The 16,040-nt window shown below is 31.1% G+C and overlaps 1 protein-coding gene across 1 annotated transcript; it reads left to right on the top strand.

Annotated features, from left to right (window-relative positions):
• The first annotated feature begins 1,176 nt into the window (after nt 1-1,176).
• On the top strand, nt 1,177-15,942 carry LOC123009523 (PWWP domain-containing protein 2A-like). Its single transcript, XM_044405904.1, has 6 exons — nt 1,177-1,551; nt 1,639-2,102; nt 7,973-8,475; nt 11,771-12,011; nt 15,086-15,273; nt 15,331-15,942. Exons 1-6 carry the CDS (start codon nt 1,400-1,402, stop codon nt 15,514-15,516), a joined length of 1,734 nt encoding a protein of 577 aa, XP_044261839.1. The 5' UTR covers nt 1,177-1,399; the 3' UTR covers nt 15,517-15,942.
• Nucleotides 15,943-16,040: the final 98 nt, after the last annotated feature.

Genomic DNA, 16,040 nt, shown 5'->3' with positions numbered 1-16,040 from the left:
TGAGTTGTGGTGGGAATAGAGATAGGGTTTTGTGATGCAAAATAAGTAAAGTACAAGTGAAAATTTTAATTATTTTTATTCTAAAATTAAATTTTATTGTTGACGTCATTTTTATAACAACAAATTTTATGTATATTAATAATCAATTATTGTTATTTTCAGACTCCTGTAAAAATTTGAAAAGCAGTATAGCCAACCTCTATTTTATTTATCCAAGTCAGCAATCAATAGATGGCGCTCCACTAAAAGTTGTTCCATCCTCTTTAAATTTTAAATTAAAATAAAGAGATTTTTTTTTAAATAACTCCAAAAAAAATTGGAAAATTTTGTTCTTTGGGGTTGGTGTAATAGATTTTTACAAACAAATGACGTTTTTTTGAATGTTGTACGTCAGTTTTAATTTTTATTTTTCAAATATAGCGGATCAAAAATTATTTATTTCTTTCGAGTTGGTGAAACTAATTTATCAAGAGTGATAAAAAAATAAAGAAAAAAAAACAAATTTCTGACGCTATTATTAAGCGATTTCACAGTTTTGTTACCAAATCGTTTTTTAGTAACTTGTATACTGCTCAATTTTATTTCCAGGCGATTTACATAGCTAAATTTTAAAATTCTTTACGTTTGTGCGGAAAAATCCAACTTGAATGAACTTTAGCAATGATTTTTCTTAAATATTAGCTACTTTTATTGCAATTAATCGTTTTTATAAATCACAAAATGGCTATTTTGTTGTTATCAGTGACGAGATTCATAAGTTAAATAACTATTTTGACCTGACCTGACTACCAATGACTACAATTTATAATACCAACCTGACAAAAGTAAAGTCAACTTCAAGCAAATCACAAACAAAAAGAAATAATAAATAATTTCTATGTTGTAACAATAGGACGCAAAGATGTTATAATACAATATCTAATATCTTTTCTTAGTTTTAGTTCCTTTTTTTATTAATAAAGTTACTATATTTGAGAAAGTCTTCTAGCCACATTTTAGTGCAAGAGATAGAAAGTTCAAAAGAACGAAAATCCTTAGGAATTAATAGTGATCTAAGAATATAATTGTGTAAAATTTTAGCAGTATTTTTCCGTTTTATTTTGTATTAACTTGTAATATAAATTATTTATACTTTTTGTTACATGTTCCTAAATAGAATTAAAACTTTGTTTATCTAAACGTCAAAAAATTTAAAGCTCTTTCAGTATTGCCAATAGTTGCACTTGTCACATTCCTAACCATAAAATAATTTCGTTTATAAGCCTAAAACTCATTTTTCTTTCATTTCCTTTAAACAATTTCCATTTTCCGACTGAAGAAACTTTCCATTTAGTAAATTTCCACCATCTCAAATTTCCAAGCACATTTTCACGTCGGTTTTAATTTCCATTTTTCAAATATGGCGGACCAAGAATGTTGTAAGGATATTCAGTTATTAAAAAGGACAAGAATTTCAGTTTTTGTCGATGAAGCCTTACCAGACATTTTAGTAGTAACGTACGAATTCGGCGTGAAAATATTTAAAGGGGTCCTCCTCGATTCCACCAAGAGGTAAGCCAAAATCCATTGTCTTTACCTCAAGTCCAAAACACTTTTTTCTTAATCATTTCCACCAATAATGAATTGTTTTGTTGGCAGAAACCTTCCATGTGGCGTCCCTAATCTGAACCCCGCATTTAAAGTGTCAGTAAAACCAAAACTCGACGATGACAGTCTCTATTCAGTCAACCAAAGATTCGCCTACACAGAGCCCAGCACTGCGAAGAAAAAAAACGTTCAAATCCCGAGTAAATACAAGAATAATAAAATGACAGTACGACTGCGTCCCCGTCAAGTTCTTTGTTCAAAATGCAAAGGAATTTGCAACGAAAACTCGGAAAACGTGTCGCGGAAACGCAAACCGGCCGAGAGTGTCCTGTCTCCGCCCGTCAAACGGGGCCTCAACGCCCCCATCACACGTTCAGTTTCAATTCACTCCGAACTTAACAAGAAAAAACTGGGCGAAGCCACTTTAGTCCCGAAACTCACACGATTGACCCCCCAGGAGGAGAAAGACGCCATGAATGGAAAAATTGTCACGTTTAAAAAGCCCCTCACTGCAGGTGAGTCTATTTTAATGAATTGTGCACATTTTGTGCTAATATTTTCATCAATCCTGATAAACAAAAGAAGGGAACAAATCTTGGTGTTAATTCGACAGTGCCCTTCCCTTAAATAGATTAATTTATTTAAAAAACTAATTGTTTATTGCTTCTACATTGTGTTCGCCTAAACTAAGAAAAGAGGACATACGCATATAAACTGCACGCACCATTGGCGCCGCCATTTGGTCCTCAAAATGCAACCAGCAGTACAGTTAAACGTATACATACATACATACATACAAAAATACAATAAATGAATTAAACATAATCAATAGTATAAATTTTTATTAAACAAAAAACATAATAAAAATGACTTTTGGTCTGTTTGTTGGTTTGACCACATTTAGCTTGCTTAAGCTATGCAACTAACAAAACACTTCATACCAACTTCACTAGGGACATTACTAAAATTTTTGGGATTTTTTTGGTTATTGGGGACCAAATAGCAGCCTCCCCGCAGCCTGCAGTTTTATGGGGTGTTTATAGGTGCATCAGCCTTTCATTTTTTTACGAATTCCGTGATGCTTGTAAAGATATTTAAAAAATGTTTGGTCAAAGTTGTCTATGGCTATGAAATTAGGTTGGCAGCATTGAATAATTTAGGGATTTTCTATTTGTACATATCGGTTGATTCCACTTGATACCACAACATATTAACCATTTTCGATTTGTCACAGTGACGTCACGGTATGTTCCGGTTAAGGTACAGTTTTGGCCACATAAATCTCTTACAGTTGGAGACAAAATACTTTGGTCGTCACTTTTCTGACACTTTAATGTAATTCAAGCTTTAACGTTAAAATGAATGACAATTTTAAATTAATGACAGCTATTATATCTTCCTATCAAAAATATATGTACAACTTGTCAACTATGATTGACAGTAGCTAAAAATAAGGTTAACAGTCCTAAAGCATGCTTTACAATTTAATGTCATTCAAGTGACATTGACGACCAAAGTATTTTGTCTCCAACTGTACAACCTCAATTTGACATCACGTCAAATTTTTCCAACAATGTTTGTTGTAAAACTAACTTTGTTATAAAAAACATGAATTTGCGTAAATCAAACGATCAAATTTTAATGTTTTTCGAAAGGATGATCTCTACAATAGTGTTATAAACTTCTTCTCTAGAAGAAATTCTGGTTAAGCCTTTCCCTTCTTTTCGGATTATGGTTCCTTCGTTTTGCCACCGTTCCTTCACGTTCATTATTTATGTGCAATTCTGCTGTTTTTCGAATTTTGCTGATAACTTGCAAAAGTTTTCTTGTCAGACTGACTGTTATAAATTATTTTCTCAAAAATAATTAATAAACTTCACTTTGACAAATTAAAGTATAAATTACAACAAAACAGAAATTGAAATGTCATTTTGTACGAGATTTATGTTGCCAAAACTGTACATATTCGAACTTACCATCCTCAAGCTTGGGTATGTGCTCTGTCCTTGTTTAGCGGTATGTAGTATAGAAAAATCGTTTTCCTAAGACCTACCAAAAATTTTATGACACATTATAAGGGATTAACTAAACAATGGCTTGAACTTGTAACCCTCCATAAATGGCACTTTCCTTTGTAAGTGTTGCTGCACCCACTAGAATAAAACAGGACCGTATTTAAAACCAAAGTAGTGGTAGTTTTACCAAGCTATTATTAAAAAAAAATCAGCTTTATTTAATAATAGGTTGTTAATAACCACCTGGTTTTTTTTAAATTTCTTAAAATACTTGACTTTAATAACAACTACATCAAAAACTATGAAAATATTTCAAGTATTTTAGACAAAAAGAAAGTAAGTAATCCGGCCCTGTTAAAAACTGACCTGTTTCCTTGGTTTCTGGGTCCGGGTGGGTTCCACTAATTTATGATTTGTTTACCCTCTGGTTTACTCTTAACTATACCGCATTTAACTTAAAAGTAATATAATTTTTAGTAGGTTTTAGGAAAACGATTTTACTTTAAATGAAATTTCTTTTTTGGGTCGGGCTCATTATCTTATATGAATCACCCTGTATAGTAATCTTATTTTTATTTTTGACAAAAGTTTATAATCCGGGCAAACGCAAAGCATTTCTTAAACATTCTTCATTATAAATGAGAATCATGTTGGTACTAAATCTCACCAAGTTTTGACTTTTTATAAATTAAAGTTGTACTTCTGTCTGGTACAGTTGGAGACAAAATACTTTGGTCGTCAATGTCATACATATTTTTAATAGGAAAATATAATAGCTGTCACTAATTTAAAATTGTCATTCATTTTAACGTTAAAGCTTGAATTACATTAAAGTGCCAGAAAAGTGACGACCAAGGTATTTTGTCTTCAACTGTACCTATGTTTAATTTTATTAAAACCAAATATTTTAATATCCACGTTATCTTTGAAATGCAATGTTGGTTGCTAACAACATTTTTTAGACTCATTTGTTACTCGTAGGATACCCTGGATACGTTCAGTGAGATCAAAAAGTCTTTCTATCAAGCCAGCCTAGAAATTTAGAACGTGTGTGCTTAAGATAAAATGTCTTAATGATAAATAAGAAATGTGAAAATAATTTTTATGTTAAATTATGACAGGAAACCGTGGTTTTCGATTTGTATGAATAAACATCATGAACATGAACAACAATTAATTTTAGGATGTTTTGAGAGGTTTCATACAATAATTCAACTTGCTTAGATCAATATTTTAATTTTTATAGAATTATTTTTTGACATCAAGGTACTGCGACTTCAACTAGTACGTCTACTTAATAGACTTTTTGATTACATTGTACATTATAGTCGATAGAAATAACAAGACATACTTCAAAATGTTTCTAATCAAAAGTTGAAAAAGGAAAAAATCGATGTTAATACATTCATTATACAGGGTTATTCATAAATATGAAGCAATATTTGAACCTCAAAAATGTAAAAAAATGTTAAATTAAATGTAAAAAAATTAAATTAAATGTAAAATGATGTTAATTTAAATAATAACTCGTGTCCTATCTCCACTGATAAGAATTTTACAGCCCTCGGATTGTGGGTATGGAAATTTGATTTTTTTGTAATAAGTTTGGAACTATTTGACCAAATATTATAAAATTTGGAACTATTTGACCAAATATTATAAAATTTGGAACATTTCCCTGTGACAACATACCTTTTAAACTGGTAATCACGAAAACCGGATACATCCACTCAATTTCCGGTTACAGCAGTTGCAGGTCACATTTTCTGTGTTTTTCCATTTTTTTTGCTCTCTTAACACCAATTTTTTATTAGCCAAGTCGATAGAGTAATCAATTTCGATTAAAAAACGCATAACCTTTAATACCCCTAAAATAAACCGTTTCAAAGATATTTTAATTTAAACTGAAGACTGCTCAACGCTGAAACCAAAAAGTAGGGATTTTGAATAAGTAGTATCCACGGCAACCAATGACCATGGTCACATAAATCCCTGCCAGGCATCGGTTAACTTTGACGATAAATTTTTGTGAATTTTTTATGAATTAAATGCTACGAAATCCATTTGGATTTATTCTAAGTTATGTTTGGAATCTGAGGTAAACTCTTTTATTAAATATTTTCGATTAATTGTCTAATAATCGTCCAATCTCAAAGTTGACAGATGCCTGACAGCGATTGGTGAGACCATGGTCATTTGTTACCGTGGATATCATCCATTCAAAATCCCTACTTTTTGGTTTCAGCGTTGTGTAGTCCTCAGTTTAAATTAAAATATCTTTGAAACCGTTTATTTTAGGGGTATTAAAGGTTATGCGTTTTTTAATCGAAATTGATTACTCTATCGATTTGGCCAATAAAAAATTGGTGTTAAGAGAGCAAAAAAATGGAAAAACACAGAAAATGTGACCTGCAACTGCTGGAACCGGAAATTGAGTGGATGTATCCGGTTTTCGTGATTACCAGTTTAAAAGGTATGTTGTCACAGGGAAATGTTCGAAATTTTATAATATTTGGTCAAATAGTTCCAAAGTTATTACAAAAAAATCAAATTTCCATACCCACATTCTGAGGGCTGTAAAATTCTTATCAGTGGAGATAGGACACGAGTTATTATTTAAATTAACATCATTTTATAGGTCATTTTTGAGGTTCAAATATTGCTTCATATTTATGAATAACCCTGTACATACCAGGTGAATAAAAAGTATGGAACTAAGCGTTTTTTTCGTAACTAAGCACTTTACGAAAAAAATTATTAGTGTAGCGAAAAGTACAATTAAAATGTGACCATTTATCGAGTATAACATTTTTCGAAATTTCTTTTAGTTTTGGAGTTCTGGAAAAAAAAAATTTAATGGCAACCCACCATGGTAATTTTTTTAATTAAAGATTATATATATCTAAATCTAAAAATGACCTCTAATTAAACAGAATTGTTTTTTTATTCAGTACTTTTTTTTAAATAAATTGTTAAAGTTGCGTTCCGAGCCCATCACGAAGATTTTCCGAACTTGAACGAGGAGGTCGTTTCATGATTTTGGTCGTTGGAGAGCCTGTTTTTTTGTGCAGGTGCCTTGGGGTGGTTCCGGATGGCTCTAAAAATGTAATAACAAATCATTTTCTTCTATTTTTAGTCCATTCGAAACCACCCCAAAGCACCTGCATAGAAATCAGCGCTCTCCCATGATGAAATGCATGAAACAACCACTTAGGTTAAGTTCGGAAAATCTTCGTGATGAGCACGGAACGCAACTTTAACAATTTATTTTAAAAAAAGTACTGGCTAAAAAACAATTTAATTAGAGGTAATTTTTAGATCATAATCTTTAATAAAAAAAATTACCATGGTGGGTTGCCATTTGAAAAAAAAAATTTCCAGAACTCGAAAACTAAAAGAAATTTCGAAAAATGTTATTCTTGATAAATGGTCACATTTTAATTGTACTTTACTATACTATTTTTTTTTACTATACTAATTATTTTTTTCGTAAAGTGCTTAGTTTACGAAAAAAACGCTTGGTTCCATACTTTTTATTCAGCTGGTATAGTAATTATAATCGTTAAAATATAACTTGATCATTGCCCCTCCCTTACGTGTTTACCAATGAAAAACTGTTAAAGGGAAAAGAAAAGGGAACGTACTATTACATTTTTGCAATGTTATGTTGAAATTTTACTCAATTCAAAGTAAGAATTTCATAATAGAATTGAATATAAAACATGCACCATAATTTATTGCAGCTGAATTTATTACATGAAATCAAGGAAAAAAATTGTTCAGTGTAATTTTTGCTTAAATTTGGTTTACTACGAGTAACGAGTAAAAAAATTATTAATTTATTTATTTAATAAATAATAAAAAACTAAAAAAAATCAAATTATTAACGGATTCAATCAATTGAGAGGGAGCAAATTTTTATTTTTTTTCCATTGTATTTCGATGTTGACGAACATGGTCCCTAAAACTATCAAAGGAGTACGTAGAATTTTATCCGACTCATTTTTTAAGTCTTTACTTTTCAGTTTTTTTTTTTAGAATTAAAATAAGAAGACTTAAATCGAGTTAAATGCATTTGATTTTTTAAAAATCCAGTATAAATTGGACACCACTGTCATATTGATTGTCTTGGTTACACAATTGATAAAAATATAGGGCGATTCACGAGGAATAATGAGCCTGACCAAATTCTCGTTGCAACCAACATTACATTTGTCGCAAAGAAACTTGCAAAAATGTAATGGTGGTTGCATCGAGAATTTGGTCAGGCTCATTATTCCTCGTGAATCACCCTGTATTAGCACAAAACGAGCAAAATTCATTAACATAAGCAAAAATTGAATAAATGATGATTAATTTTCTCATTGCAGTTTCGGAAAACACCCAGAAGCACTCCTCTGACTCGGACTCGGACGAGAGTGACACCAGCCGAAGAATCCTCCGGAAGAAACGCAGCGTAGGGTCCATGGAAGACCTCTGGGATGAAAGTGTTTTCGAGGAGAACGCCAATAAGAACAATAATGTGAACACGCGCACGATTAAAATCTCGTACGGACCCCAGGGTGAAGGCACAGTGCTGAAAATCCCCGCACAGATTGAGAACCTCAAAGAGGAGGAAATTGAGGAGAAAAGTGATGATAAAGCGGCGCGAAAAGCACTCAAAAAGGCCAAGAAGGAGGCGAAGAGAAAGGTGGTGTTCACATTGGGGGGCTCCTCGCCGAGGTACACCGTTGGGAGTGCGTCCCCGAGGCATGGATTAGGGAACAACAGCCCCAGGTATATGTGTCCGGATTTGAGCATACCGAGGAGGAGGAAGCACAAAATGAAGCATAAAAAGAAGCATAAAGAGGATCGGAAACACAGGGAGGGTGAGGTAAGGGGGCTCAACAGATGAAGAATGAGTACCAAAGATTTTGTTAATGTGCCATTTTTAATTATTATTGAACTAGTTTAAATGTTATTTAGTATAGAATTTCATTTCTCAAATGAAGATTGTATACAGGTGTTCCAGAAGTCGCTTACCATAACTTATACAGGGTGTTTCACGTAACTTTACGAGGCTTGCGCCAAATGTACGCAACTAAATATACAAAAGTCACAAAACACTGGTTACAAAAAATACAGATCTCATTTAATTTTTGGAAACCCATGACGATAGTTGTCAAACTATTGTCAAGCTAATCACTGTTTCATTAATAGTTATAAACTGCAGTTTTTATCAAACAATTATCATTTGTTCTATCAAGAGACGGCATGAATATGATTCTAGTTTATCTATCTTAATCACTAACTAACTAAAAACGTTGTAATTTTTTAAAGGGTGAACAAACTAGAGAAGTTTATCCAATTTTTCAAAATTTGTAATCGAGTTCGTATCGGAATATGTATTATTGATTGCATCTTACAGGCGCAGGCCTCGTAAAATTACGTGAAACACCCTGTATACAAAAAAATTGTTTTTGTTATTTAATTAAAAAAAAAAAATTACACATTGAAAATTGTATCTTGGTTTCAAAATTGTTTGTTACTTGTGGAAATAAAAATTTATTATTAAGTTTTAGAAATTGATTTGTTTATTTTGGATTCGAACATAAATTAATGTTGAAAAGCATGTTGAAAAAATGGTGCAACGAGTGGAAACTGTAAACTGATGTAAGCTTTTTTCATTACTTAAGTATGTATTTACTAATATACTTCAAGCCATTTTTTCAGGACTCTTTATTATTATCTAGATTTAATTATTCTCCAAGAACTATTCGTTCCATTAAATTTCTGATTCAAGTGGCCCATGATTTTAAAATTACATTGGCAACATTGACAAAAAGACCAAAGATATGCAAATTCACATCTAAATCATCTTCATCTTCTACCTTTGCGTATCCAACTTGATTCCAAAATCACAAGCCACTTTGAGCAGAAATTCAATTGAACTTATGGTATGAAATCATGTTTTCTATGTGTAATAGGTGAAAATCGTAGAAAATTTATAATGCTTTTGTCAGTCATAAATTTTAAAAATGCTAAGTACAGTGAAAAATACATACTAATTAATAAATTTTAATATTTCTTGCAAAAACTTCAAAAAAAAAAAAGAATTAAGAAGTAGTAAAATTCCGACAAATTTTTAGATCTGTTATATAGAGTGACTGTAAATGATTGTTATCAAAATCTGTTGTAGTAGTAAAATTCCGACCAATTTTTAGATCTGTTTTACAGAGTGACTGTAAATTATTGTCACCAAAATCTGTTGGCAGCACTGAGTCATTTGCATTTCCCTTTAATACATGTTTTTGAAGGTTACTTACACTTGCCTGGGTGCTCTACTCGATAGAAAGTAAATAAAATAAGCTACAGTCGCATGCAAAATATTTTCGTCGTCATTGTCACTAAAAAAATATTTTTTTATGTCAGAAATTTTGCAATTTACTCCAATTGGCTTTCTATTATTGCTGACATTATGCTACGAATTTCAAATTAGGTATACAAAAATAAGTTTGTCAAAAAATGACATTGACAAATATAGTATAATTTTAATTGCAATGAATTAATTGAACAACATTTATTACGTTATTTTGGATAATAAAAAACAAAGTAATGAAATATAGCCGAATTTTTTAAAATAAAAATTATACTTTTTTTTTTGTTTTAAATTTTATTGAATGACTAAATGATTGTGACAAAAAGCCTACGGACATTGGGTTATGAGATTTTTCTCTAATTTGTTATATGCATGAGGTTGTTTTAGAACAGCAATAACTACGTTGTTGGAAGTGAATGACAATTTACAAGATTATGATGATTGGGTTTAAGATCCAAGGTTGCCAAAAAAAAATCTCAAATTTGTTGCCAACCTGATAACAAAAATCGCAATCATTTTTCGGTAAAATAGGTGGTAGCACTGGTAGCTATTGGCTTTAAATTAAAAAAATATGAAAAAGTGATGCTAAAAAAACAATTTTAATTTTCTTCTAAATTTCAAGAAATACTACTTAGGAAAATCAACTTTTTAGGTTATTGTTGTTGCCAACATCAAAATTTGAAACTTGTAAAAATTAATGATGTTTTTTAGAGCAATATTTATTTAAATGTTTTGTGTTTGTTTTATTTTAGTTAATTTTACTACCTAGGTAGTCTTTATCGTGCCCTTGATTGGGTGTTTTGCAGATGACACTTAAATAAATACCGTGCGATCAAAATAAAAATTAGAGTAGGCGGTGTCAGATGGCAATCCTGATTTTTGACATCAAATGTCAGCGGAAACTTTGACAAGTTTGCGTTTTATTCATTTTGAGTGAAATAATGTTCACTTTAGAGCAGAAAATTTTTTTGTTGTTGCAAGTTTTTACAAAAATGCTGTACAAGATGAAAACGGTGAATGGTCATTTTCACTTTCAATTTGTGTGGAAAATTTCCAGCCCAGATTCCCAGCTAATGTGTTGCCAACTGTAGAATTTAATCGACTCCTACTCTAATTAATTTTTTTTTGATCCCACGGTACAGTTGCTGCCATGAGAGGACTTTCATTTTTTTTTTTCAAATAGATAATTATTTTGAGGTTCTAATTTAGAAAATTAAAAAATTCTAAAACTATTGCGTTTTCGACTAATATTTCCTGTATCTGTTTATATCAGAAAATAAAAATTTTAGCTTTTCATGTATGTAATAATAAAACAAATAATGCTATGTAAATTTTAATTTTAAGCAAAACCAAGAAAGGCAACTTTAATATTAAGTATAAAATGCAAACTCAATAAAATGAAATTATTAAATAGTAAATCTCATAATACGAGTACTTCGTTAATGCATAAACAAGTAAATTTTTTTGAAACTAAGATTATTGTTACGTGTCTTACTGTTAGCCAATCAAATGCGAACGATTCCAACCATGATTTCCACATGGAGTGAATATTTCAAGGCAATTACTTCAACAAATTACAAATTGTCCGAAATCTGAATTTTTCAGCACGTTATGTGAAATTTTAATTTGAATTTATTTTCTGAAAAATTTTGAATATTTTTTTTTCTCGTGTCTATTCAAGTCTTCGAGGTTTTGCTTCCGACTTAAAAAGAATACAAAATAATATTTATGAAAAATTTGTGACGATAGTTGTAGCATAAAAATTCTTTCATTTTGTCATTTGTGCATTTTTTTTTTTTTTTTCTCTTAGGTAAGTTCGACTCAAGAGGACCCAAAAGAGCAATGCATCACCCAAAAACTGTCAATTAACTTAAAACGACTTAACAACACGTATGCATCTTATCCCGCCGCTCCCTCAGATAAAACTCCTGAAGAAAACACGTCCAGTTCCGACGAACACAGCGAACAAGTTCCAGACTTCCCTCCACCGACGCCTCCCATAATGTTGCGCATTAATTCGCAAACGTTATCGAGTGCACCGACGGCAGACGGTGAGTCTTGGCCTGTGACGGGAAAATCCCCCAATTGTTTTTTTTTATTTTATTTTTTTATTCAATCAAATTTTTAATCAAAATAACCTGTGACTTTGAGATTTTATTTGCAATTTTGAATTTTGGTACCTAATAATAGATTGTTTTTTGCCAGCAACCACTCCTCAAAAATGAATGGCAACTAACTGACTAACTAGAAAATTACGACGTTTGAAGAATGTAGTTAACTCAAAAAAAATCACTAAATCCGATCAGAAAAATTTGTCTATGTACACTTATTTTCACCAGAAGTTTTTCAAATAGTGTCAAAGGCTACTTTTTACATAAACTGAATCACTTTATACAGGGTGCGACAGAACTCACGCCTGAGAGAAAAATTTCAAGTAACATAAGATACCAGGAACATAAAAAAAAATGTTTAAAAAATTCTGACATTTATTTTTTGACATTTGACATTTTTTACGTCTATTTAATATGTAGGTATACGTGTATATTTTTTTTATAATTATTTAGTAAAGATACAAAAACTTTGACAATAAAAGCCACAAATAACATTAAACAGAGTTACAATTTAGGATACAGCTTCTTTGTTTCCTCTTCTAATAGCCTGTAACAAAAAAAAAACTTGGAAAATTATTTTCCAACAGAAATAAATAAAGTCAAAGTGTAAAATTTAAACTCTCAAAACTTCGAAATTTTTATAGATAGAATTTTTTTAACATTTTTTTTTCTAGGTTCTTGGTATCTTACCTTACATGGCATTTTTCTTTGGGGCGCAAGTTCTGGCGCACACTGTATAATTATATAAATAGATAGGGTGATATAATTTTTGTTATAACAATAATATATAATTTTTGTTATAACAATGTAGTGATTGTATAGTGAAATCTCTAAAAAAAAACTGAAACTGAAACGAAATAACACCAGTTTCAATTTTTTTGACAAAATGAACTAAGTCGAGCAAAAGAAGTTAAAATATAGATTAATATCAATTTCGATCTAATTTTTTCAGCCATTTTTGTGAAATGTTTCGAACAAAAATGTTTTTCTCTCAAAAACGTACTTCATCAATCGAATAACCGTTTTTGGTTCAATTTTTAAATTTACGACTTGTTTTAACGATATTTTGGAAAATAATTTCGGATTTATGTAAAAAAAATGTACTAGAAAGGCAAAAATAAAATGTCATTTTATACTTAAATTGGTGATTTTCCGTTCTGTGCTAGCAAAATCTTGCAAAAAAGGTAAAACAAATAATTCTCGTTTTAACTTGGTAAATTATTTATTATTTTTAAGAAATTTTGCTCAAAAACGAGATACGTCGAGTGAAACAAACAAAATTCCATTAATTTCATTAATTTTTGTGATTTTTAAGGGTGTTTTAACAAGATCTTGCAAAATAAATGAGTTTTTTGTTAAAAACTTAAGTAAATCAAGCGGGACAAGCTAAAATAATAACTCGTTTAAGAGACATTTTGGTTTCTTTTTGTTTCATAGATGTGATTACATTCGAAACAGATAAAAGTAATACCACTTTTGATTTAATTTGGTAATTTTTGATATTCTGTATTCACGTAAGTGTTGCCGCTAAGCAATATAACGAAGCCGAGGGTGACAGGTACCAGTGCACCCAAAACATTTCGCCCTCGATTTGGGTTGGGTGACGACACTTCTTTATGCGAAAAATATTCTCATACATAATTATTATTAGCCGTAGGATATTAGGTCCATGTATCGTATTTTTATTATTTCATTTTATAAAACGAATATTTGTTAAATATTTTTAAATAAATTTTAAAATTTGAGTCTTTACATTTTTGTTTCCACTGATCTGGAATTCTGTTTCTCATTTGAAAGTTTTACGTCACTATCTTCCTCTTACTCCGACAACATACAGTGACATGGAAAAACAAGGATAGACATATTGAGTAGGTACCGAAAACCCTCGATTTTCACAACAAAAGAAACAGGCACGAGCGTTCGGTTTGAAGGTGATTATGAAGATTTACAAGGGGTACGGTTTATGGCTTAGTGGCAACACCAGCGTGAATACTGTATATGTGCTAAACCCTCATTGTAATAGTATATTACATAACAAGCACGGAAAGTGACAAATGACGCACAAGTGGGGAGTCTTATAACTCGCGCCCCAGAGAAAATTTTCAAGTAAGGTAAGATACCAGGAACACGAAAAAAAAGTTTAAAAGATTCTATCTGTCAAAAAAATTTGACATTTATTTTTTGACATTTGACATTTCTTGTATATGTTTTTTTTTTTACAATTATTTAGTAAAGGTACAAAAATTTTGCTAATAAAAGCCACAAATAACATTACAATTAGAGTTACAATTTAGGATACGGCTTCTTTGTTTACTCTTCTAATAGCCTGTAGCAAAAAAACTTGGAAAATTATTTTTCCAACAGAAATAAATAGAGTCAAAGTGCAAAATTTAAACCCTCATAACTTCGAAATTTTTATAGATAAAATTTTGTAACATTTTTTCCATGTTCAGTTGGAGACAAAATACTTTGGTCGTCAATGTCACTTGAGTGGCATTAAATTGTAAAGCATGCTTTAGGACTGTTAATCTTAATTTTAGATACTGTCAATCATACTTGACAAGTTTTTGATAGGAAAATATAATAGCTGTCATTAATTTAAAATTATCATTCATTTTGACGTTAAAGCTTAAATTACATTGAAGTGTCAGAAAAGTGACGACCAAAGTGTCTCCAACTGTTCCTGGGACGTTACTTTATATGGCATCTTTCTCTGGGGCGCGAGTTCTGGCGCAGCCTGTATACGAGGCGTCAGACACTTTGCCGCTAGTTTTGTCAACTATTTATCCTTCAACACTGAAAAAAGGTCTTTATTGCAAAAATATTTTTTAGAATCAATAAAATTTTCAAATTCAGTTTACTGAACTGATTAAAATGGAAAAGGAAAATACGAAATTTGACACATCTGACATTATTGTCTTATTTAATTTTAAAGTCATAATCATAAACTTAATTTTAAAGTCAAAGGCAACTTTGATCTTTATTGAGATTCCAATAAATTGTTGTAATTCCAGGAGGCCGTATGTTGGTCGGCGACGTCGTATGGGGCAAAATCCACGGATTCCCCTGGTGGCCAGGCAAAGTGTTAACCATCACGAACTGCGGAGGCCAAGGGCCCCAAGCGCACGTCGCGTGGTACGGTTCCTCTACGTCGTCACTGATGCAGTGCGACCAGTTAAGTCCATATTTAGAAAATTTTAAGGTGAGTAGTATCAAAATATCGAATAAAATGAACTACAAATTATTATTATCATCACAGATACGTTATAATAAGAAAAAAAGGGGGCCATACAAAGAAGCCATCAAGCAGGCGACGCAAGAAGCGAAGGAAAACGCTGAAATAAAAATGCGTCAACCACTAGGAAATTCACCTTCGCACAATATCATTCAACAGGTGGTGCCACCTGCTTTAGCGTCGCCTAGGGAAATCGATGTTGTATCATAATGAAGCATTTTTCTCATTTGGTGGAACATACAGGAGTTGTAGCGTTTAATTCTTCCATTGACAATGAACAATACAAGATTTAAATGACTCACCCTGTATACTAAACTAATGACTCTTAAATGTGTTGATAGCTACTACTGCGCATTGATGTATTCTTTTTTATAAAGTACTTTATATTTATACAAAAATATTTGTATGCAGGCGTAACATCTTTTTTTCCTGATATTGTATCATCTCTTGTAAAGAATATTTTTTGTGATAACTTTGGATGATTGTTTTCATATTGAAGTGTTTTATTCAAGATTTTTATAGGGTTAAGTCATAGTTACTACTATCTGTTAAACAATAATCAATATATCTGTGATTTTATTCCTTTAGAAACATGTAAGTAGTAAAATTAAATTAATAAAGTCATTTGGTACTATACCCTATTTCTTCTACTTCAAATAAATAGAGTTGGCAACACCTCATTATTTATTGTTAGTATTAGATCACGATTGATTAGTTAGGTGATGACCATGCTA

Source organism: Tribolium madens, unplaced genomic scaffold (assembly GCF_015345945.1).
Source record: "Tribolium madens isolate multiple individuals breed KSU strain unplaced genomic scaffold, Tmad_KSU_1.1 Scaffold_7;HRSCAF=85;Tcas5.2_LG10, whole genome shotgun sequence".
Lineage (NCBI taxonomy): Eukaryota > Metazoa > Arthropoda > Insecta > Coleoptera > Tenebrionidae > Tribolium > Tribolium madens.
Note: the sequence above shows the minus strand (reverse complement) of the source record. Positions and strands in the feature narration are given on the sequence as shown.

What these genes read in the sequence shown, in the direction of transcription:
- LOC123009523 (XM_044405904.1), top strand. Translation starts at nt 1,400, where the DNA reads ATGGCGGACCAAGAATGTTGTAAGGATATTCAGTTATTAAAAAGGACA. An exon ending in TAAAAAGCCCCTCACTGCAG is followed by an intron (nt 2,103 to 7,972) that starts GTGAGTCTATTT and finishes TTCTCATTGCAG; the next exon opens with TTTCGGAAAACACCCAGAAG. An exon ending in GAGTGCACCGACGGCAGACG is followed by an intron (nt 12,012 to 15,085) that starts GTGAGTCTTGGC and finishes TTGTAATTCCAG; the next exon opens with GAGGCCGTATGTTGGTCGGC.